Raw genomic sequence first — 23683 nt, 5'->3', positions numbered from 1 at the left:
AAAAAAGTGAAATGTTGAGGAAAAAAGTCAAAATTTCGTGAATAAAGTTGAAATGTTGAGAAAAAAGACTAAATTTCGACTTTATTCACGAAATTTTGACTTTATTCACGAAATTTTGACTTTATTCTTGAAATTGTATTTCAACATTAATCTTCATTTCGACTTTTTTCTCGACACTTCGACTTTTCTCTCAAAGTGCACAATAAAAAAAAACATGAAATAAGTTTTCCCCTCCATGGCCCTGGTACTCTCCCATCAATTTAAGCCGTGTCCGATGATGGATGCAGCAGCAGCAGCCCCAGCTCTGACATCATGGGAGTGACAGGGCAGCGGGAGGAGGAGGAGGAGGAGGAGGAGGAGGAAGATCTCCACCAATAACTTTACTCTGCCCTTTGCGGGAGACGGGATTGAGCCTCTGGAAACCCCAGCAGAGACGGCCGGCCGCGGGGGAGGAAACTCTCGAGCTACCGCTGAAATCCTCCGGCTCGGGTCGGTCCGCGGGTCTGGGCTTGAGCGGGTTGCGGGTTCGGGTTCCTGCTGCTCCGGAGCGGACACGCACCGCGGCTCCGCCGCTCCGAGGAAACCATATCTGGGCAAAGTATTCGGAGCTGTCATCCAGCTGGGCCCACTGGCTATTAATAGCGCTGGAGGAGGTACGTAAATGAATGCAAAAAAGAAATAAAAAGACATTTACAATCTGAGCAATAAAGCAGGGAAATAAGTGAACACTTGTCTCACTTGTTGATGGTTAAGAATTTGCATGCTGAAGATAAGTTTAACAGACCAGTGAGAGTAAAGCTTTCAACTTTAAAACGGATGTTTCTTTACAGTAACCCCTGAGAAATCTGCAATAAAACAGCCTTTTATCACAGTATGATGCAGTGGTCGACACATCTGTACATGTATTACAGGCACATGCTTCATGCTCTATCAGATGACATATTTGCCACCTGGTTCCTCATCTGAAACATGCACAATATCCAGAAGTTTGTGCAGTTTTTTTTTTGTCTCCTAATGTGAACACAACAGTCTGATGAGTGAGGGGACTCTGCATAAAACATTAGGCTACTACATGTTGACCCCTGCAGGATGCACAAAGGGCCGGGCATCAGTCAGGTTCAGGGCAGAAGCTGAGCCGCTGTGGCCCTCACTGTTCAGGTTGTGATAAGTGAAACTCTCTGGCTCTGCAACAGCCAAGTAGAAAAAAACGAAACTGCTAACAGCTTAGTTTGTTGTTCTGGAGAACATGGGTGTTTCCAGAGATACCCCCCCCCTCCCCCCCAGATTAGTCAGTTTGATTAAATGCAACTAGTGGAGATCTTGGACAGGACAGGTGAACTGCATGTATAAGCTGTCTGTCACATTCAGGAGACTGTTATCAACTTAAACTAGCTAAAGTAGAGGCTGTTTTCTCACTACTGTTTTACGGGCAGATTTGTTGAGTGTCAAAGTAGGGTTGCCACCCGTCCCGTAAAATACGGAATTGTCCTTTATTTGAGAAAAAAATATTGCGGCCCGTATTGAACTAATACGGGACACGATTTGTACCGTATTTTCATTAACCTTTACACCATATTCTAGTTGAATTATTGAAATAAGTTAACTTTTACACCATATTCTAGTTGAATTATTGAAATAAGTTAACTTTTACACCATATTCTAGTTGAATTATTGAAATAAGTTAACTTTTACACCATATTCTAGTTGAATTATTGAAATAAGTTAACTTTTACACCATATTCTAGTTGAATTATTGAAATAAGTTAACTTTTACACCATATTTTAGTTGAATTATTGAAATAAGTTAACTTTTACACCATATTCTAGTTGAATTATTGAAATAAATTAAACTTTACACCATATTCTAGTTGAATTATTGAAATAAATTAACTTTTACACCATATTCTAGTTGAATTATTGAAATAAGTTAACTTTTACACCATATTCTAGTTGAATAATTGAAATAAATTAACTTTTACACCATATTCTTCACCTGTAACTATATTATACATATTGGCTGATGTGGACATACGTAGCATAGGAGGCTATTTCAGTTACTAGTATGGTTGTCTGTCTCTACAGTCATGCAAGTTCAATGCTATTAAAGCACTTTAAACTTTAAATCAAAGCATTTAGTTTTTTCATATAAAATAAAAACATTTTTATTCAGTTTAGAAGTTTTGGGGCTTTTTTTTTGGCTCCTGCGCTGCTGAAATCAGGGCGTCCCTTATTTCTATTTCTGAAAGGTGGCAACCCTATGTCAAAGGCTTTGGTCACTCAGAGTTTTACAGAATATGTATATGAAGTTAAAAGGAGTTTCCTGTTAAAAATGCTGGGGAAAGCAGTTTTTATACTTTTGAACCTGAGATTTACAGTATTTGTGACAATGGTTTTGCTTATACACGATCAGCTTTCATATAACTTTCCAGCTATCTGCCTCAGGTCATCAGTAGCCGTCCCCCCCTTCTGCTCAGTGTATTTCCTGTAATGAAGGCGAAGCATAAGCTCACAGAAACTTCATAAATACAGGCAGAGGTCTGCTTGATATCATCAGAACAGGTCAGCATCTTCCAGAGAATTTTGCAGTGTTATTTGGAGTCCAGCCCAGTTCTTGATCTTATATTTTGGAAACGTGTCCTGTCATGGATCTTAAAGAAAGCAGAACAAAAGAACTGCATGCTCGTCTCCCCTGTTGACAGGCAATATGTTAGATGAGAGGCAAATGTTTGCTGTCACACTGAGCTCATTAAATGCCACGCGTCATGGGTTTTAGTTTGGGGATTGAGCTCAGCATTTTCTGCCTAATTAGAGAATCCTCTCTTAGTTTGATGTGGATCCTGCAAAGTTATAGTTGGTGCTGTGATGTGGACTTTCATAAGTAGCAGCTCAGCTCAGGTCCAGAGGAAAAAAAAGTGATGATCCCGGGTTTAGAGTTTGCTGTGTTCAGTGTTGTGACTCGTACACGTTCAGCTGGAGCTGATCCATCGTCTCACATCTTGTTCCTTATCCAGGGGGGGACTGCAGTAGATCTCTTCACTGAAACAAAAGAAAAACATGGCACAGACTATTTGTTGGTCGTTATTTTTCCACAGAGGGGAAAGAGATGAAAATTTCAGGGAACGGTGTGGTCTTCCCCCAAGATCGTACTTGTGTTCATACAGTTTTCTCCTCTGTGTTGTAGCAGAGGTGGACAGAGTACTCGACCCCAGTACTTGAGTAAGAGTACAAATACTACTGGTCAAAATTTACTCCATTACAAGTAAAACTAGCTCAGTCAAAATATTACTCGAGTAAGAGTAGAAAAGTACTTGCTTTTAAAGGTACTTAAGTATCCAAAAGTAAATGCTTTTAAATTTACTTTAAGTAAAAGTAAGAGTAAGAGTAAATTTCTTATTTTCCACATCAGTAAATTACTATATTTTTTAATTTTAATTTAATTTAAATTTAATTTAATTTTTTTACTTTGTCTGTGTTTTGTCTGTGCCCTCGTTTTTTATTCGGTCGAACTCAAACATTGAGTTAAGATACGGCCAAGGATTTTGTGAAAGTCCCTGCTCCGAGTCCGGCTCATTATCAGACGACTCAGCGGATTGTCTTTCTTCTCCTGACGCAGGCGTAGCCATTGTTGCGGCTCTGTCTTGACTTGTTGCGGCTCTGTCTTGACAAACGCAGGCTACTTTGGCGGTATCGTTTTGAGGAGGCTTGACGTATTTCCGCTTTACGTACATCCCAGTGGAGAGCGTGCACTGTGATAGGTCTCCTCCTTTGACAAAAACAGCTTGTGTCCAATAGGATTTTAGGGAAGAAGAAAAAAGAGCAGACCTGAAAGTAACGAGTACTTTTCAGCCTTCCTAGAAATTTACTCGAGTAAAAGTAAAAATATTTGTCTTGGAAATGTATTCAAGTAAGAGTAATAAGTACCAAAGAAATCTAATACTCAAGTAAAGTACAAATCCTCTGGATATGTACTTAAGTACAGTACTCAAGTAAATTTACTCTGTTACTGTCCACCACTGTGTTGTGGCACCAATTCATCAAAAATGAGAAAACTCCCCCCACCGGCCCCTGGATGAGGTACGCCAGGTGTACCTCATCCAGTGGCCGGTGGGTGTCTGTGGCCCAGTAATCGAAGCCGTATTTGGTTGGGTGGTGAGCGCATGGACTTGTGCCAGGCTGGACGAGTCACATCTTCCCAAACTTCGAGACCCGGGAACTGTCCAGGTAGTGGTTCACACAGAGCTACACAAATGTTAGTTATCGTCAAGCTCTCCGTCACGAAGGCAGGTAGTACAATCTTGAAATGTCAAATGTGAAATGCCTTGAACAAAACCTTAAAGAAAAATATGGAACTCAGTGAAACGTGTTTAAAATATATTTGGGATGCATTAGCTAGTTGACCTGTTGCCTTTTCACCCAAATTAGGGCTGGGCGATATGGACCAAAAGTAATATCTCGATATTTTCTAGCTAAATGGCGATACTCGATATATATCTCGATATTTTTTCTGTGCCATAATTGGGGTTTCCCCCAAAGCATTATAGCATAGCGTCTCTGTTAGCTTCATTTTTTTCTGAGACAAACCCTTAAAAAAACAGTCAGTTTTAATACAAAGCCTCGTACCAAATGTCACACAGGTTTCTTTATTAACAGAGGTCTGCACAATATCAAAATGTATAAAACAAATGAAATAAAAATAAACTGCCTGCATATATAGAATAAAAATGCTTCTTGGATAAAATAAAACAAATATCCCTTTCCTGCATAACAATTAAATTAAAATACACTGTGCAATTAATACAATGTAGACAGTAACAGGCAGACTTTTCCACTGAGGTTGACAGTTGTGCAAATAACAAAAAATTTGTGCAAATCTCAAATAAAACATTCAAGTCAATTTGTCAGAAAATAAGCTATATCAAAATCGTTAAAAAAAAAAAAAAAAAAAAAATTTTTTTTTTTTTAAATCGATATAAACGATATTGTCTCGTACCATATCGTGTTTGAAAATATATCGATATATATTAAAATCTCGATATATCGCCCAGCCCTAACCCAAATCATTTTATTTAACAGTTTTACAGCATGAATGATAGGAAATTGAAAGAATTAGAGGGTATTTATCCTGGTGGGTAACCTCCGGGTACTCTGGTTTCCTCCCACAGTCCAAAACATGCTTGGTAGGTTAATTGGTGATTCTAAATTGCCCGCAGGTGTGAGTAGTATGTCTGGTTGTTTGTATCTACAGTATGTGGCCCTGTGATGGACTGGCGACCTGTCCAGGGTGAACCCCTGCCTCTCGCCTATTATTAGCTGGGATAGGCTCCAGCAGACCCCCGTGACCCTGCAAAGGATAAAATGGGTATAGATAATGGATGGATGGATTATTTCATAGCTGATCTCCTCGACAGTTAAACAGTGACAGTGTTCTGGAGTCTTTGGACAGATGAAACCAAGACACACTTGTATCGGTGATGGAGAGAGAAAAGCACGGAGAAGGAAGTGAACAGCTCATGATCTAAAGCAGACCATGAGTCAAACGTGGTGGAGCTGGTGTTATGACACGGGCATGTGCGGCTGCTAATAGACCTGATGTTTACTGATGATGTGACTGCTGGCAGAAGTAGATGAAGTGTGTAGGATTGTACTCTTCTCACTGTCATCTAAATACTACAAACCTGACGGGACTAAAACATGTTGGTTAGTCAAAGAAATGGGATATTCTTCCAAGTGAGCTGACTGATCTCAGCTCAGCAGAGGATAATGTTCCGGTGCTGGAGATGGACGGACCCATGAGCAAGCAAAAACTGAAGGTGGCTGCAGTGAAGTTCTGGTAGAGCCTCTCCATGATGTTCATGGGCGACAAACTGCAGGCAGTTATTGACTGAATAACTGTCCAAACCTTTAAAATGATGGTTATATGTACATACAGTTTTGCTTAAGTGACTGTAATTCCTAAATGGTCCTTTTAAAGATGAAAGTCGACACTTCGATCACATCTTGGTTGTTGTAGTTCAAGTCCATTGTGGTTGTGTATGAATGCAAAAGCATAAGAAAAATCAATCGTTAACCAAAATACTTCCACACTAGGGAAGGGCGGTATGGACTTAAAAATGTATCACGATCATTTCTGGCATTTATCCCGATAACGATAAAAATGACGATAAAAAAAAAATACCAATTCAACTCCACCTTTGTAACTATAAATCTATCACCACATTCAGTCTTTGGAGCCTCCAAAACACTGCTCTAAAAGAATACTAAATGCTACTAAACTACACCAATTAAATTGAATTAATAAAATCTTTCTTTCTTTCTTTCTTTCTTTCTTTCTTTCTTTCTTTCTTTCTTTCTTTCTTTCTTTCTTTCTTTCTTTCTTTCTTTCTTTCTTTCTCTTTCTTTCTTTCTTTCTTTCTTTCTTTCTTTCTTTCTTTCTTTCTTTCTTTCTTTCTTTCTTTCTTTCTTTCTTTCTTCTTTCTTTCTTTCTTTCTTTCTTTCTTTCTTTCTTTCTTTCTTTCTTTCTTTCTTTCTTTTCTTTCTTTCTTTCTTTCTTTCTTTCTTTCTTTCTTTCTTTCTTTCTTTCTTTCTTTCTTTCTTTCTTCTTCTTCTTCTTTCTTTCTTTCTTTCTCTCTTTCTCTCACACGTACGTTGTGCGTGGATTTAACACAGAACCATAAATCAGCTTTACACAAAAACGTCATCAACGGGAATTTATCATTCTTACCGTGGGGAATTTTTTTGACGGTATATCGTGAACGGTAAAATATCGCCCATTCCTATTCCACACTAACCTGTATTTGTCGTGAGAACTGTAAAACTCTCTTCACACTTGCTTTCATCCGTTTCAGGTGTCTCGCTCTCCCTGAACCAATCTGGGCCTTGGGTTGCCTTTGCTGTGGTTTTAGTGCCGAGGTGGGGATCATTGAGGTGAGTACCGTCCGACGCCGTATCACCGAGGTCATTTTCAACACTGCTGGCTATAAATGAGCTGGTCAGAGGAGGAAGAAGCGCTCAAGCTGTTTACTCAAGCAGTAGCTCAAATACAAAGGCACAAACTTCACTCTCTTAACATATAAACCAGGGGTATTCAACTAGATTCGGCCGGGGGCCACATCTGCAAAAGGACTGCATGGAGAGGCCGCACAATTTGAAAATGTGGGGGTTTTCAAAATGTATTTTGCACTCAAAGACGAAGACTTATGTAAATATAATACATTTGTATTATACATTTGAATATATCTAGTTTACATATGAATGATGTATTAATTGTCTCCAGAAATTGATATTGACCTACTTTTAATAAAACACGCCATAATGACAAAGCACCACTTTCCACCAACATTTCCTTATTTGAATATTATATTAAGCATTGAGCACAACCATTTTAGTCCATAGTAGCCAGTTATAAAAATATTATAAAAAAAAAAAAAAAAAAAAAAAATGTTTTTTTTTCAACAAACACCTTTTTTGAAATATGACCAGGGGCCACATAAAAGCTCCTGGCGGGCCGCATGTGGCCTGCGGGCCGCCAATTGAATATCCCTGATATAAACCTTTTTACGTCCTACAAGTAGCACTTACTTTTAAATATCACCCTCACTTTAACGCAACGTACCCTTTCAAATAACCAACTAAGAACTGTGTTTTTAGATTTGCGTTTTGTAACAGATGCCATCCATTTTTTCAGGTGTGCTGTCTAAGATGTCGAAGTTAAAGAAGGAGATGGACAAGTACAGGGACGTAGACGAGGACGAGCTGCTGAACAAGCTATCAGAAGAGGAGTTGCAGCGGTTAGAAGATGAATTAGAAGAGCTTGATCCTGATGTAAGTTTATAACCCCAGTCTGGTGGATTCAGGGATGCACCGTGAGTGGAACTGCTCATGTATGAAACACTGAGGTGTAGCAAACTTTTCCTTTGGATTGCAACTGACTGGTATTAGGTTTTTAACAAACTGTGCAAAGTGCAAAACAGTCTAATGCATTTTCATCCTTGAGTAGTTTTTGCACAAATTACATATTTTTACAACATTAACGCAGGAGCAGCTGATCAACGGCCTTGAATCTTGCGTATACAAAACCAGGCAGTGCAAAGTCTAATAAACAGCAAGTGTACAAATGTACATTTTTACTGTACTTTCTGAGCGCTTGACCTGCAGAGTTTACATTATCTGAGTGTAATTAAACTAAACACATAGTTCTGTTATGTTTTTATGGCAGTCCTGGGTTTACATTGTGTTTTACAGCTTGTACAAGTAGGAGAAATATGAAGAGATCTGCCACAATGAAAACAAATTCCAAATTATACAGATTACTGAGTCCAGATGAATCTGCGTTTACAGTCACCATTAGTCAGCCACATCAGTGGAAGAACTTCTTAGTCTTGTACTGTAGTTGATAATGTTGCAATCTAAAAAGGAAACTCCGAAAAAACAGGGACACGGAGAATGAAATGAAAACAGAATGCGACACGTACCAAAAAACGTTGGGACGTAGGCAGCAAAATACTTTAAAAGTATGTGGTACTAAAGAGAAACACACGGAGGAAGATCTTTGATTGGTAAACAGGTCAGTGACACGATTGTTTATAAAGGGATCCTTTTAAAGAAACATTTCAGAGGGAAAGATGGGTAGAGGTTCACTAAACTGAAAAACTGCCTATAAATAGTTAAACAATTTCAGAAAAATGTTCCTTGGCATTAAATTGCAGACTTTAAATATTGCATCATCTGCAGTACATCTTCAAGACATCTCAAGAATTGGGAGGAATCTCTGTGTGCTGTGAGCGATCGAGGGCTAAAATCAGCGTTAGCCGCCCCAGATCCACAGAGCCGTCGGACAGGAACGATTCTGTGGATGGAGATCGCTGCACAGCTTCCTGGAACACTCCCAGGAATCACTGGCGAAGTAAACAGTTCACCGTGCCGTCCGCAAATACAGATTCAATCTCCGTCATGCAAAGAAGAGGCCACATACGAACATCATCCATACAAGCCACCGTTTACAGCTGGTGCTAAACTACATATTGCTTCTGCTACCAAAACAGCTTTGTGGGCCAAGAGTTGGGGTGCCTGCCTGCAGTTCAGACCTTTTCAAATGAAAACATTTGCTACATCATGAAAATAAGAAAACACAAACTGAGACCAAAACCTGTTGAGCAGTCCGGATCCTAAATTAGACAAGAATGTGACAACATTCCTCCTCCAAAACTCCCAACAGCTGAATCGCTCTGTTCCCAAACACTCCACGTAGGACTGACCCCACTTTTGTGAGACATATTACTACCATCAAATTTAAAATTACCTTTTTTTTTCTTAAGCTGCTTCAATTCCATAGTTTAAACATCCAATATGTTCAATCTTCTGTCTTCTGATTGTATAATCATTGCATTTTATACAGTTTTAACTAAAAGTTTATTTGAAACTGTGTACGTATTAGCTAAATATTCTTTGGGTATTTATTACACAAAGTGGCCTCTATGTTTTTATGTTCTTTTCTGCTCAATAATAAATGGTATTAACATGCAAATAGCATTCACTTCAAAGTAGAGCAGTTTTTCTTCATTTTTTGAGGTGTCTAAATTTACTATAGAACTCTTCAATATACATGTCTTTTTTGACATTGTGGGTGTTTAAAGTTAAATTAGCGCTGTCAGGTGAATGTTGTGGACTAAAAAGTAATTTATTTTTCTCGTTTAAAAGAAAATGAATTTGAGCCGTGTAGACTTCCCCATTATCTACAGTAGTTTTAATTTTTTTATTGAGCACAACTACAGAAATGACAACATATGAGCAAATTGTATTCGTCTTTCTGCAGGTCTTTCGGATGAATTTATATCTGGATTTGTCAACTGAAGTTCAGTGATTTATGATGGTCTGAGGGGAAGCTCTAATAGTGTTTAGATGAACGTTTAGTTGCTCACAAAGAGCCTGGAGTACCCCTCAATGCCAAGGGTATGACTGGAGGAGTGTAAAGTCGAGGCGCGTGTGTGTGTGAGAGGGAGAGAGAGACTGATGCCAGCAGTGAGCGACTGCAAGGACTCCATGACGTAAACGTCAGACAGGGTGGGAAGTGTGTGCGTCATGCTTACCTTGTTTGTCTGTTCACGAGGGTCACCTGTTACCCAACAGTTAAGTGCCCATTGGCTATAAAACATGCATTAACTTTCCCAGGAAGATGTCCCACATCAGTTCCAGTAAAACCCAAACAAAGAAAAACAAAAACAGCTTATATATATATTGGACAGCTGCACTGTGATTACCGGTAGTTACAGTCAGCAGACATGATTCAAAAGAACAATTTGTCTTTACTAAACACTTCAACTTGGCTTAGGGGTGGGGTGTGTGTGTGTGTGTGTGTGTGTGTGTGTGTGTGTGTGTGTGTGTGTGTGTGTGTGTGTGTGTGTGTGTGTGTGTGTGTGTGTGTGTGTGTGTGTGTGTGTGTGTGTGTGTGTGTGTGTTATAACTTATTATAACTATACAAGCTAAAGTTACAACATATTTGTATATGTTTTTCATATTATTTACATCATATGAAATTAACATTACATTTAGTATGAGGTTGCTTTAATTATGTGGCAAATGATAATAAACACAAGAAAGATGGTACTAAAACCAAGGACAGGCACAGTGATCAGTCAGTATAGATATAAATCCATAAATAAATAAACCTCTGTCCATTATTTTTCATTTTTTAAGGACAGGCAATTGTGTTATATAAAAAATACATTATAAAATGGAATAAAACGTGAAATAAAACCTGAGCTCAGTGCAGGGCCTCCCAGGGTTGTTAGAGAGTGGCAATGCCCATGACTGTCACTTAGGTAGGAGCACTGGGTGATATAATGGGAAAAAGATCGGGAATAAAAAAAAAAAAAAAAAAAAAAATCGATATTCAAATTTTGAATATCGATATTGAATCAGCTGCATCGCGATATATTGCCATATCGATATTTTTGCCCACACCTAGATACAACCATCTGGTGGCCCAATATGAGCACATTAAAGGTGAAATCTGTTGGCCCGTTACATCTCAGCCTTGAGGATGTGGAATAACGAGCCCGCTCCTTCAACCTGACTCAAGTGTCAATGAAACATTTTCAGAGGAATAATAAAGATCTTGGTTATTAGAAGTCAGTTTCAGGTTTTTCTCCAACTGTAGCACGCTACAACATGTCCATTACTAAAAGACAGACTTCATGCCCTCGTAGAAGTAAAAACAAAGGTCCACGACAGGCTGTCATACCCGGGGTTTCCTCCTGTCCACATATGCAAGCAGCTCAAGGTGGCCGTTTCATTTAATAAAGGAAACGAGTGACAGATTGCTCTGAAAGGGCGTGCTAATAAAGTTCTGTCTGCTACTCTTTCTCTGGGTGAATTTAGATATATGTGCGTTCACGTGCGTCCGAGTCGGTTTAGAAGTAAGTGCAGCTTTGTTGGATGCACAAATAGAGGAAGAGATTTACTCCATCTTTGTGTTAGCACCCTGATCTCCTATTTATTCTACACCCTGATATTTCTGTTTACACAAGTGCAAATATAAACACACATTGATAAACTCATCCACACATAATGGCCTCCAGATAAAGTTTACAGCTAGTCATAAGAATGATGTGTTAGTTAAAGCTAAATGAAATAGGCTTAATGTGCTAATATGCTGTCGTTTCATTAGTCTCTCGTCATACCTTTTAAAGTCAGCTCACCTGTCTCAAGGACGCAGAGAAAAAACAAGCGTACGTGCTACAGTTATGTCTCACGGATTAAAAGTGTGGCTTTGGAGAGGAGGAGAGACTCCGATGCTGTTAAAAATAACATGCTGTGATTGGGACCTATCACAAATAGCTGATGTCACCGTGTAGCAAAGAAAGCTTGGTGTGCTGCTCAGTTTACAGAGGTCTTACTGCAAACTGCTTGGCAAGAAATTCAAACTGTTTTGCTGTGATGTTTTTGACGTGACTTCTTTGAGGTTTTGACTTAAGGATGGCGGGCTGGAGGCAAATGGACAACTGAGTGAGGTAGAGAGAGAAACCGACTGATGAATATAGAGTCCCCTGAGTGCTGAGAGCACAGATAAGATATGAAACTATAAGCAGCATCTCTAAGAGCTTCGTTCTGAACGTGGCTTTAGGTTGAAAATAGCTTGTGTGTGGGGTTATGGTATGGGAAACTTCTCGGTGCTTTGTTGGGCTGGAGCGGAGATAAGGTCTGATATAGAAGTTACATTTACCAGCACATTGATAATGTTCTGTATATATACCTACAGTCATGTGCAGTACTCGAGTTGTAAAAAAAAATCAGGGGGGGTGGCGGATTTTATCATATGGGGACAGATAATTTGTGCTGATTACAAATAATATAATATATTACAAATAATAGCACTGACTAAAACATCTGCAGAAATACTGCAGGAATGACATAGCAGCAGTTAAATGCAGCCTTCTGTAAGCTTTAAATATCCACTGGGCTTACATCAAATACATCAAAACACAACAATAAAAAACAGTTTTCTGAACTTATCAATATGACTCTGTCCTTCACAGGATAAGTAAAATGGATCACTGCAAAAACTCAAAATCTTAACAAGAATATTTGTCTTATTTCTAGTTAAAATGTCTCATTTTAGTGAAAAAAATCTCATTACACTTTAAACAAGACTCATCACTGGAAAAAACAACAATTTTCACCTGTTTAGAGTAGATTTTCACTTAAAATAAGTACAAAAATCTGCCAGTGGAACAAGATTGTTTTGCTTGTAATGAGAAGATAAATCTTGTCCCACTGGCAGATTGTTCTACTTATTTTAAGTGAAAATTTACTTGAAACAGGTAAAAATAGTAAAATAAGTTATTTTTCTGGTGATGACTCTAAATGTTGTTATATCAGTAAAACCACATTCATTGATGAAATGACATAAGGGATGGAAACGAGGGATGGCAGTTTCAAAGGGGGGATGATTTTGACTGTTTTTTATTTCAGGGGGGATGCCATCCCCCCTCATCCCCCCTCAACTCCTGTACTGGTCACGTGAACAAAGCAGAAAGTGCATCCTCCTTCATTGGCGAGTTCTCAACCATCAACACATGACATTTTACACTGACATTATTTATGCACACTGAACCGTGTTCCTGCCATAACACGTAGTTTTGTCCATGTCTGCAGTATTAAGAGTTCACCTTGTAAATTCCCCTCTTTGTCTAGAATGCATTGCTGCCCGCTGGGATGCGGCAGAAGGATCAGACCAAGAAATCCCCGACGGGAACGTTTCAGAGGGACAATCTCCTGGCCCATCTGGAGAAGCAGGCCAAAGAGCATCCGGACAGAGAAGACCTGGTGCCCTTCACCGGAGAGAAGAGAGGTGGGGATACACTTCCTGTTAGAAGCAGTTTGATAACTGGGTCATGAATTTAGTACATTTTAAAAAAGTCTTCCTGAGATATTGTAAATTGGAGATTTTGATGCTTTTTTTTATTATCAGCAAATGCATGCATCTGGATTTATTTTATTCAGACAAAAATGTGTTTGAGGATTTCTCGGTAGTCTGCAGGAAATTGTAACGCAAATATAATTAGAGCGAATAATTCCTCTAAAAATTAGAATAAATGTTTGCCTTAGTCCTAAAATGAACTTACACTAGGGGTGGGTATTGCCGACCTCACAATAACACATCACAATACTTGAGTCACTTACAATACGATATTGCAATATCCAAATTTTGCAATATATTGAAATGTTATACATATTTCGCTGAAAACTGTAAAAGGCAATATGATCTTAAAATCTGATTTGCACGTACACCAGATTATAATGATAATTCATGGGACAAACTGAGTCAAGACAATGTAATTCAAATTATCCATGCTGTTTTATTGTAGCCATACAAGCTACACCATATTTGCATATGTTTTTCATATTATTTACATTATATGAAATTAACATTAACAATACACACAATAAGGTCGTACTGGATTGACAACCCATCTGAAACATGATTTATTATTTGGAAGAAAAAAAAATCAATGTTCAAATTTTGAATATCAATATCGAGTCGGCGTTTTGTGATCTATTGCTATATCGGTATTTTTGCCCGCCCCTAACTTACACGATGACAAACATTTCTTTCTCTGACTTTTAAGAGTTAAGTTAAATGCTGCCAATAGCTGGGTTATCTAAGGACCTTACATTTTGAAAATATGGTTTAAAAAGACTGTTGAGAGTTTGGTATCTGATAGGTAACATTCAAACTTAGACCCCGTCCACACGTAGCCGGGTATTTTTAAAACCGAATATTTCCCCCCTCCGTTTATAAAAAAATTTGCATCCACATTACATCGTTTTAAAAAAAAAAACCCTTCCACACGTAACCGAAGATCTGCGTTTTTGACCACATTCATAAGCATTTCAAACCTGTAGATAATCTGCGGCTCCCAGGGAAGCTGCACCTCCGTGGCTCCGCTTCCCCAGCAGGCGCGTCTCCTTCTCCCCCCCGTGTCCCGCCACGGAGCTGCCGCGTTATCGACGCAGCCCTACGCCGTAGCCTACGCCGTACCCTACGCCGTACCCTACGCCGCACCCTACGCCGTAGGGTACGGCGTAGGGTGCGCGTCGCCGCGTACCCTACGGCGTAGGCTCTGTGTCGGTGTAACGCAGTAAGCGGTGGTCAAGAGCAGAGACCATTTATTTAATAGCTTGGAGAAAAGATGCTGGATCATCTGTAGTTCTGTAGTAAACAAAAGGCGCACGTCAGAGCAGATTTGTTGTTGTTTTGGCGCATAATGTGACGTTCGAAAACGCAAAACTCTGATTGTGTGTGTCTACACGCATCTACATAAACGGAGTTTTCAAAAATCTTCACTTTGCCCGGAGTTTTTTTTAAACCTTCGTTTAGTTGCGTTTTCATGTGGATGACAGGTCAAAACGTAGGAAAATATCTCCGGTTTAGCAGATATCCGCAGATATCCGGCTACGTGTGGACGGGGTCTTAGTTAACTTAGAGTCTCTGAAGTCTGCGGTGCAGCTTAGTTCCCCCAACGCTCCCTTCAGCTGGTCCTCAGAGGTCCGTCAGCTGGCCAGCGTCAGTCTGGTGTGGACACAAAGATGTTTGTTTTATGGATGGTGAGAGATGCCAGACATATCATATCATGTGCAACTTTAGACGATCTCTCAGCTGTTGCCCACACCGCGCTCTGGTTGCAAGTGCTTCTGCTTCTGTACACTTTTCTGGGCGTATATTCAAGGTGGTGAAGTCGCTCTTATGCAGACAAAGCCTTTCACTGGCCACAATGTTTGAAGGGAAACTCCCGTGTACACCAACTAGTGTTTCAGAGCCGGTTTAGAAAATCTCTTGGTGAAATTTAAGAAGCAGGCCACACAAATGCAGAAATAGCAGACTGATATCAGCAAAGATACAACTCTCTTGGCCCTTTAGGTGTCACATAAAATGATCTTCATGTTAGGTGACTGATCTGTTATGAATCAGAGCTGACTGGTGCAGATGGACCTCCCACTGCCTCACGTCTGTCTGATTCTTCTCTTTAGATTGAATTCAAATAGATACTATTGTGGTTTTTTCAGTGCAAAGTTCTAAGTTGTCCTTTTTCTTTTCTGAAATTCACTAGTTCTTGACTGCATGATACGAGTCATGGCAGAGATGGGACAATACAAGACGAAGCACAGAAATTAGAATAACGCTAAATTAAATACTGAAGAAGATTGTAAAAAAAAAAGTGTCTGAATAGAAGAGTGAGAAAACTGATGTTTATATCTGAGTGTGTGGGCATTTCTCAGTCATGATCATTTCTCTTGGACAAATTATATTTGTTAACCTCCTCCGTTTCCTTTGTTACCATGGTGACAGTTTCTGCAAATATTGCAGAAGGGTAGAGAGAGTGATATCAGGGGACATTTTTGAAATCTTCTCATTTTGAACTTGGAGAGCAGTTTCTCAAAGAAACACGGGACAATGCTCTAAGCTTGTCTTCTTGATCTGGGAGGGCGATATGACCTTAACAGTACAGCTTTGTCAGCTTATCTTATTCTGGGCAAGCTTCCATCCAAAGTCAAGAAAAGCTGCCACCTATTACGAAAACAAAAGAAAAAGAAAAGCATGGATTGTTTTGTATTAAAGTCTACCCATCGACTTTGCAGGGAAGGCCTGGGTGCCTAAAAAGCTGGTGGACCCGAGCATAGAGGACGTGACCCTGGAACCGGAGCTGGAGGAAGCGCTGGCGAGTGCTACCGATGCAGAACTCTGTGATATCGCAGGTAACCGCAGTTTACGTCAAACTTCGTTTTCATCTTCTCTACAAAATTATGAATGTATTTTTATAAAAAAAGGTAGATATTATATATAATTATATATATATATATATATATATATATATATATATATATATATATATATATATATATATGTATATGTATATATATATATATATATATATATATATATTATTTATTATTTCATTCTTGTTGTTTTAGCCATTGTTTTCCATGTTTTAAGGTTATACAGTAAGTAAGTACAGAAACCGAAATCAAATAGGAATAATAAAACATGCTCATCGATGCATATTATTACAAGGTCGCAAAATAGCGGGAATTTTTCAAAAATCGAAAGCTTCCTTGGAATTAAAGAGAATAAATTATACATTTTCAAAACTGTGCATTCACTTATATCAGGGATATTAAATGTTGAAAAAAAAACATCTTTCAGCACAATGTTGGTCAGTACAATTTGTTTTAAAATAAATTTAATTTGACAATAATTGAAGGCAGCACGGTGGCTTAGTGGTTAGCACTGTTGCCTCACAGCAAGAAGGTCCCTGGTTTGACTCCCAGGCCCGGCAGGACCTTTCTGTGTGGAGTTTGCATGTTCTCCCCGTGCTTGCGTGGGTTTTCTCCGGGTACTCCGGCTTCCTCCCACAGTCCAAAAACATGCATATTAGGTTAAATTTGTGATTCTAAATTGCCCGTAGGTGTGAGCGTGAGTGTACATGGTTTGTGTGTATATATGTGGCCCTGTGATGGACTGGTGACCTGTCCAGGGTGTAACCCCTGCCTCCCACCTGAATTGAGCTGGGATAGGCTCCAGCAGACCCCCATTCCTCCATAATGTCTGAGGCCATGTAACAAAACCAGTAACAAGACAGAACCAAAACCTAGACAACGTTTAATCTTTAGTATGAAAGTTTAACAAACATTTTTTTTTTTTAAGTTTAGTTTTATGCAGTTCCAGTCAAATATACTTCATGTCAGCTGGCTAACCACATTTTGTTAATAATCTAAGAGGATGTTACCGAGCTCATCGGATGACTGCCGCTGTTTCTTCTTCCATCTAGTATCCAGTTTTCTTTATTCATACATCATTTTCTATACCCGCTTAATCCCAAACATGCTAACGGGGGTCTTACCTGGTAGGGGTACACCTGGAAAGTTTGCCCGTCCATCGCAGGGCCACATATACAGACAAACATCTACATACACCTCACACTCACACCTACAGGCAATGTAGAATGAGCTGTGGGAGGAAGCCGGAGTAACCGCAGAATCCCACACAGGACCATGCAAACTCCACACAGGAACACTCCTCCAACCAGGAACCTTCTAGCAACAGGGCTAAACACGAAGCCACCATGCTGCACTTATATTACTAGGTCAATTATAGTTTACAGGTTATAGTTTGATTTAGCATGATGTGTATCCATTCTTCTAGCATATTTCTAATTTTCCAGCCTTCATGTAGATTAACTGTTCCAGAATAATACAGTTTCATATCAAACTATATACGTATACATCTCTCTGAATGTATTCTCCAGAAAAAAGCCAGATACACAGCTGGTGTCTTGATACATGTCAGCCTCACTGATGCAGAAAGATAAAATGTGAATGAAAAATACATGCTTTGTTAGGGGAGTGTCCTACGGTTCTTTTTATTCATGCTTACTTGTTTTTAATCACACTTTTTGGTGAAAGAAGCCCAAGAAAGTTCTGCTCCCAAATAAATCATTGTCAGCAGTGGCATTAATAAAAACAAACTGAGTAAATGAATGTGTATGTCTGGCAATGACCAGGAAAATGTTTATATTCGTCTTTGTTACATGTTATTAAAAGTTGCATCAATTCCCATGGAAACTCCCATGGATGATTTCCAAAATTCCCTAGCGTATTGTCCCATGGAAGGTTTCTGGGAAGTTTCTGTGAATTTAATTGAAATGTTGTGCTCTTTTGCAACCCTTATGCACTCTATAATACACTTTGATCATGTCAGTCAAATGGTCCTTGCTTGGATGCCCATTATTCATATAGCTTTATTTTACCTGTAATGAACTTTGGTCAGTTTTTAAATGTGATAAATAAATAGACTTGACCTCGACTTACTTGTGATATTCCCAGTATTGGATTGCTGTGCTGAATATGTTCAAATGTCTTAACTAGTCTTCATTCTCCATGTACGCACTAATCAGCGTAATCACATCATAATGACCTAAACAGCCCTTGTTAATCTCATTTTCCTCGGTCTAACTCTTGTCCATTTCCTTCAGTGCTCCTTCCATCTTCCCTCCACCCCTCCCCGCCACCACTCCATCAGTTTCTCCATGTTTTCTTCTCCAACGCCTGCTGGATCTTTCAATCCATTAACTGAACACCTGCCAGGGTATCTGCTGACAGCAAGCCATGGTTGCATGAAAGCACTGTTTTCTCCATGTGTTCATGCTATTGTTTTTTTTTATGAGCAGACACTGACAGTGACACTCTTTGTGCCTGTAACTGCTCATACGCTGCACATACGTTTTCATTACTGCTGTAACAAATATTTTGTTGCATGGACTGACAGCCCCGTTTTGCACTTATTTCTATAGCGGCTGTTTAGCCGCTATAGAAATAAGTACAGTATTCCTGAATCTAGTCAAAACAGTCTTACTTTAAGCAAAACATTTCTACCAATGGTGTAAGAAAATCTCTCTTGACTAGAAATCTTAAAACTAGCAAAATAGTCTGAAATAGTCTTGAAGAAAGGTTTTGTTGTGAAAACAAATATAACAATAAGAACTTTTTGACTAACACAATTAGCTTAATAAGATCAAGATGTACATCTGATGCATGCAGCGCAGCTTCTCGTGTCCTAAACATCCCAAACCAGTAACCAAACAAATACAAGGCATTTTTGAAATGTAATACTGCACAACCGGATAGACACTGATCTTAACTTAAAGGAGCTTGAGGCCGGATTGTGGCAAGATTTATGAAATAAATCCGTATACATTTTAAGTTTTCTAGTAATAATGTCAGATGAAGCGTTCCAAACCCAAAAGAATGAGCCCTCTAGTGTATCTCTCCTTTGCCTTGAACAGGCTGTGTGCTGCAAAATGTGCTGCAATTCGGGCCCAAATTTCCCGCGCTGGGCTGCGGATGTGACGTCACATGACGCTGCATGTGCGTTCTCCCCGTTCTCCCGTGCCGGCTTCACTGTTGGCTGCAGTAACCCCAAGGGCCGCCATGGTGAAGGGTGGCGCTAGAGAGTCTCATTTCTTAAAAGGAGCCTCAAGCTCCTTTAATGCAGTATTCAGTATGCAGTATGTGAACAACTGCACACTTTGTAGTTTTCAGCATCAAATGGTGTGCTATTTCTGGGAAAGTTTCAGTTTATAGCTATCAACTAACGAGTCTATCTCGCAGCTTGTGTCCCATAATCAGAGGTGGAAAAAGTACTGAAAAATTGTAATTGAGTAAAAGTATCTTTACTTTGCTTAAATCGTACTCAAAGTAAAAGTAAAAGTACTCATCTAAAAATGTACTCGAGTAAAAGTACAAAAGTACTTCATTTAAAATGCAATTTGAGTAAAAGTTACTTTCAGTTATTTAATGCAAAAAAAGGATGAGTCACGAATCAAATCCAGCACAAGTTGTTTTAATTAACTTTGAGGCATATTAAAGTATTAATTTAATTAATTTAACATCCACACTTGTAAAAGCTCAGCTGAGCTCAGTAACATGATTCTCTTACTTCCGCAGAACAGGACAAAAAGGACAGTCACAACCTGTACTGTAAAGTGCAAACTATTTTCAGTCATATTGTCCAACCGACAACACTAAAACCAGAATCAAAGTATTCAAACACAAAATAAAGTGCCCAACGCCCGCAGGATCCTGCTATTCACAATAAACCAAAATAAAATGCCCACAAGATTTTCACCATAGATTTTGTACTCAGTAACGTGAGGGGGTTCAAATGTAGCAAAGTAAAATACTTGGGTCAAAATGTACTTGAGTAAAAGTAAAAATTACATATTTCAAAAACTACTTAGAAAATTACAAATTACTCATAAAAAGTACTCAATTACAGTAACGTGAGTAAATGTAATTTGTTACTTTTCACCCCTGCCCATAATGCAGTGGGCCACAACGCGTGACCGGCTTCCAATAATGCCATAGCATAGATGACCACCATAACACCAGTATACACTACAATGTACACAATGTGTATGGCATCATGTATAGCACACTTTGTGCCATGATTTCATAACCTCTGACACAGACCACAATTATGGCCTGTTTTTTTGCTTTTCTTAACTGACTAACTCCACAGAAATCTATTTCAGATATCTAATCTTGTTTTAGGTTTAACAAAGCACTCGCATAAACATTTTATCACTCGTACAGCGGCTCTTCTCTTGTGTGGGAGTTCAGCATCTTGCCCAAGAACCATTTGATGTGTGTTGGGGCCCAAGATGGAAACACTCACCATCCAGCCGAAAGACCCCCCCGAGTAACGCTCAACTGCCGCAGAAGTAATTGAAGTTCATGACATCAGTGGGACTACTGGGGCTGAGGCCTTATGGATGTTTGATAGTTTAAACCCAACATGTCAGGTGTGATTTGCTTGGGTTGCTGCAAGTGTTGCTTTTTATGGTATATATGAGCATGGTGACCCATTGTATGGTTAAGCGTTTTATACTCGCCTTTATTTATTTATTTAATTTTTTTTTTTTTTTTTCAGCATTCATGGTGTACATTTATATTCTGTCCTCGTGCTTTTTTCTAGCCATCCTGGGTATGCACACCCTGATGAGCAACCAGCAGTACTACGAAGCTCTGGCCAGCAGCACCATAGTAAACAAGCAAGGCCTCAACAGTATGTATGACACACAAACACACGTGCATTTTATCACTCCTGCATGTTACTTACGATTACATCTGGCTGCATGACTTGTTTTAAGAAGACACAAAGACACATGGCTGTGGTTGGGTTTCTGAAGGCAATGGGGTTGCCTTTAAAAGAAATAATGTCATGTTGCAAGAATGAAGGTTGAGTTTTCTAGGCAGCTGATGCAGTATTTCCTTGCCCTTGGCATGCTCTCTAATATAATGATGTGCGCTAAAACTAAGCAGGCTCTCATACGTTGTTCTAAAGCTGCTCTCTGATAACTTATCTATTTACGTTTCATTGCATAAACTGTCTTGTAGATTTCTTTTATCACTCCATCACGCAGATAGCTGCATACCCATTGATGAGCTGCTGTTTATCTTGAGTCGTGGCTCATCTCGTAGACTTTCATCCAGCTCCAAATAGAGCTGTCAGACAGGCCACGTCATTTCCAAATATGACAAGCACATAGAGATACAGTCTGCTGACACTTTCAGTTGCTTTGTTTTTGTCTAGTTTTCTATTCGTGAAGTTTTTTCTTTAATTTTATGGCAAAACACCTATCTTAATTGTCATATAATTAGCTGTTTTATACTCATAGTATGACATTTTGGAAAATGCAGAGATGGTTGGCTGAAATGGCTTTGCTGTACAAGTAGGGATCCTCACAACCGCGTACAGTATTTATTATGGTCGTTTCCTGTTGGAAAACACTGTAGCTGCATGAACAGCAAGCAGAACTGTGTGTCGTTTGGCAAGAAACTCTCATGCTGACAGATGTGTTAAAGCTCCGTAAAGCAATCAGTTACCCAAACAATGTAGGTTTCTAGAGTTCATTAAATTTGATTTAGAAGCTAGACTCCAAGGTGCTTAAACAGTGTCAGGAGGTGAAAAGATGGCATGTGTTTTTACTGACAGGGTGGTGAAGTCAGGTGTGTTAATGTTGAACTGTTGAGCAGAGTCTGGCTGTGCTGCTTTCCAGGTGTGATCCAGTGCACCCAGTACAAGCCCGTCCCTGACGAGGAGCCAAACTCCACTGACGTAGAAGAAACGCTGATGAGAGTTAGGAGGAATGATCCTGACCTGGTGGAGGTCAACCTCAACAACATCAGGGTAACCAAGGGTTGTACTGTTTGGACAGAATTAAGGGAACACGTGACTTAAAGGTGTCACCTCATGTTTGAAGGGCAGTTATTCATTTGATTGATGCAATTTATGACACGCTACAAGCTGGAACTTTAAAGTGGTAATCCTGCTAATTTCCATCCAGCAAACTCTAATCTTTAGTACCTCTTGCGTAGCTCTGTATCCAGAATAACTCTTAAAGGCTGCAGTCTTTTCAGACAAAGATCAGCAATTACAAGGACAGATGCTTTGGAAAATTGAGAATATTTAGCCTACAGGCGGAACATTAGACAATTAAGGACCAAATGGAAACATTCAGTGTATTTAACAGCCCCATTGCAAACTTTTCACCCCAAATTTGCCAGCTTTCAAGGGTATCTTGGCATGAGGAGTCAGTGAAACTGATTGCTTTTCTGCGCTGCTCCTGGCAATTAAAAAAAATCCACACACTGCACACACAGCTTAGACATTTCAGATAACTTTACTTGCAGTGCAGATGGTCGGCCTTTTAGCGTTGAAACTGCACTGACTTTCACACTTTGTCTGTCTATGAATCCAATGTCATAGCAGTCACTGGTGAAGTAGTGTTGCATATAAATGAATGTGTTAGAGCAACGGATGCTGGGGCTTTACAGAAGCTTAAAAAAGTAAACTTTCCCATGGAACCAAAAAAAACCCTTTTGTAGGATCTATCTTGCAAATAAAAATAAAACCCTTAAGAGATTTTAGGGTTCAGCTGAAAACACATATGTTAATTAGCGTGCTGTCGAAACCTTCCGCTGCAGCGTTCCTGTTCATTTGTAGGCCACCCGGCCTGAAACGCCTCCTGTCATGCCTGCCAACACCCCAGAAAAGAAAACACTAAACAAACATGTCAACAAGATGCAGCATGACATAGCCGTTGGATCGTCCAGGAGGCTGTCCTAACTGCTAACCACAACCAGCCCTCTCACCAGACACGACACTTCGGAAATCCCATTTCGTGCACATTCTGTAAACACGCTCTGCTAGAAAAAGGATGCATCTCGTTTTTGAACTGCTGGTCACGTGTGAGATGAAGATTCATTATGATAATATTGTACATAATTCTGAAATATATCATATTATCCCTTTTTGATAAACATTTCAACTTTTTTGTACAGTTAAACCTTTTCAGACTAAAACACAAATTTTACATGTCATTTCTTCATTAATCATGCCATAAATCCATTCCAGTGCAAGAATATCCCCATGTTGGAACAATATTGTGAGGAAGAAAAACTAAATAAATTGAAATTTTCCATCAAAATAGTTAAGTTGCAACAGAAGTTATATTTTTTTAAAGCAGCTAAACCTGTACTTCTACTATACAAGACATGGTGCGTAGATATTTCACAAAAATAAATAATTAGGTTTTGGGTAGAGTTGCTGAAACCATCGACAGAT

General features: G+C 39.3%; 1 protein-coding gene across 2 annotated transcripts in view; it reads left to right on the top strand.

The window, feature by feature from the left end:
- The first annotated feature begins 372 nt into the window (after positions 1-372).
- tmod1 (tropomodulin 1) overlaps positions 373-23683 on the top strand; it is a 30679-nt gene continuing 7368 nt past the window's right edge. The window contains exons 1-7 of one of the 2 annotated variants that reach the window (XM_061722078.1): positions 373-653; positions 6846-6924; positions 7685-7821; positions 13192-13348; positions 16138-16254; positions 21032-21121; positions 22116-22246. In XM_061722078.1, coding sequence (XP_061578062.1) covers positions 7699-7821; positions 13192-13348; positions 16138-16254; positions 21032-21121; positions 22116-22246 — 618 coding nt within the window. In that variant the 5' untranslated portion in view covers positions 373-653; positions 6846-6924; positions 7685-7698. The remainder of the gene's footprint in view (positions 654-6845; positions 6925-7684; positions 7822-13191; positions 13349-16137; positions 16255-21031; positions 21122-22115; positions 22247-23683) is intronic. The other variant, XM_061722086.1, reaches the window with a different exon arrangement.

Source organism: Cololabis saira, chromosome 1 (genome assembly GCF_033807715.1).
Source record: "Cololabis saira isolate AMF1-May2022 chromosome 1, fColSai1.1, whole genome shotgun sequence".
Taxonomy (NCBI): Eukaryota; Metazoa; Chordata; class Actinopteri; order Beloniformes; family Belonidae; genus Cololabis; species Cololabis saira.
Note: the sequence above shows the minus strand (reverse complement) of the source record. Positions and strands in the feature narration are given on the sequence as shown.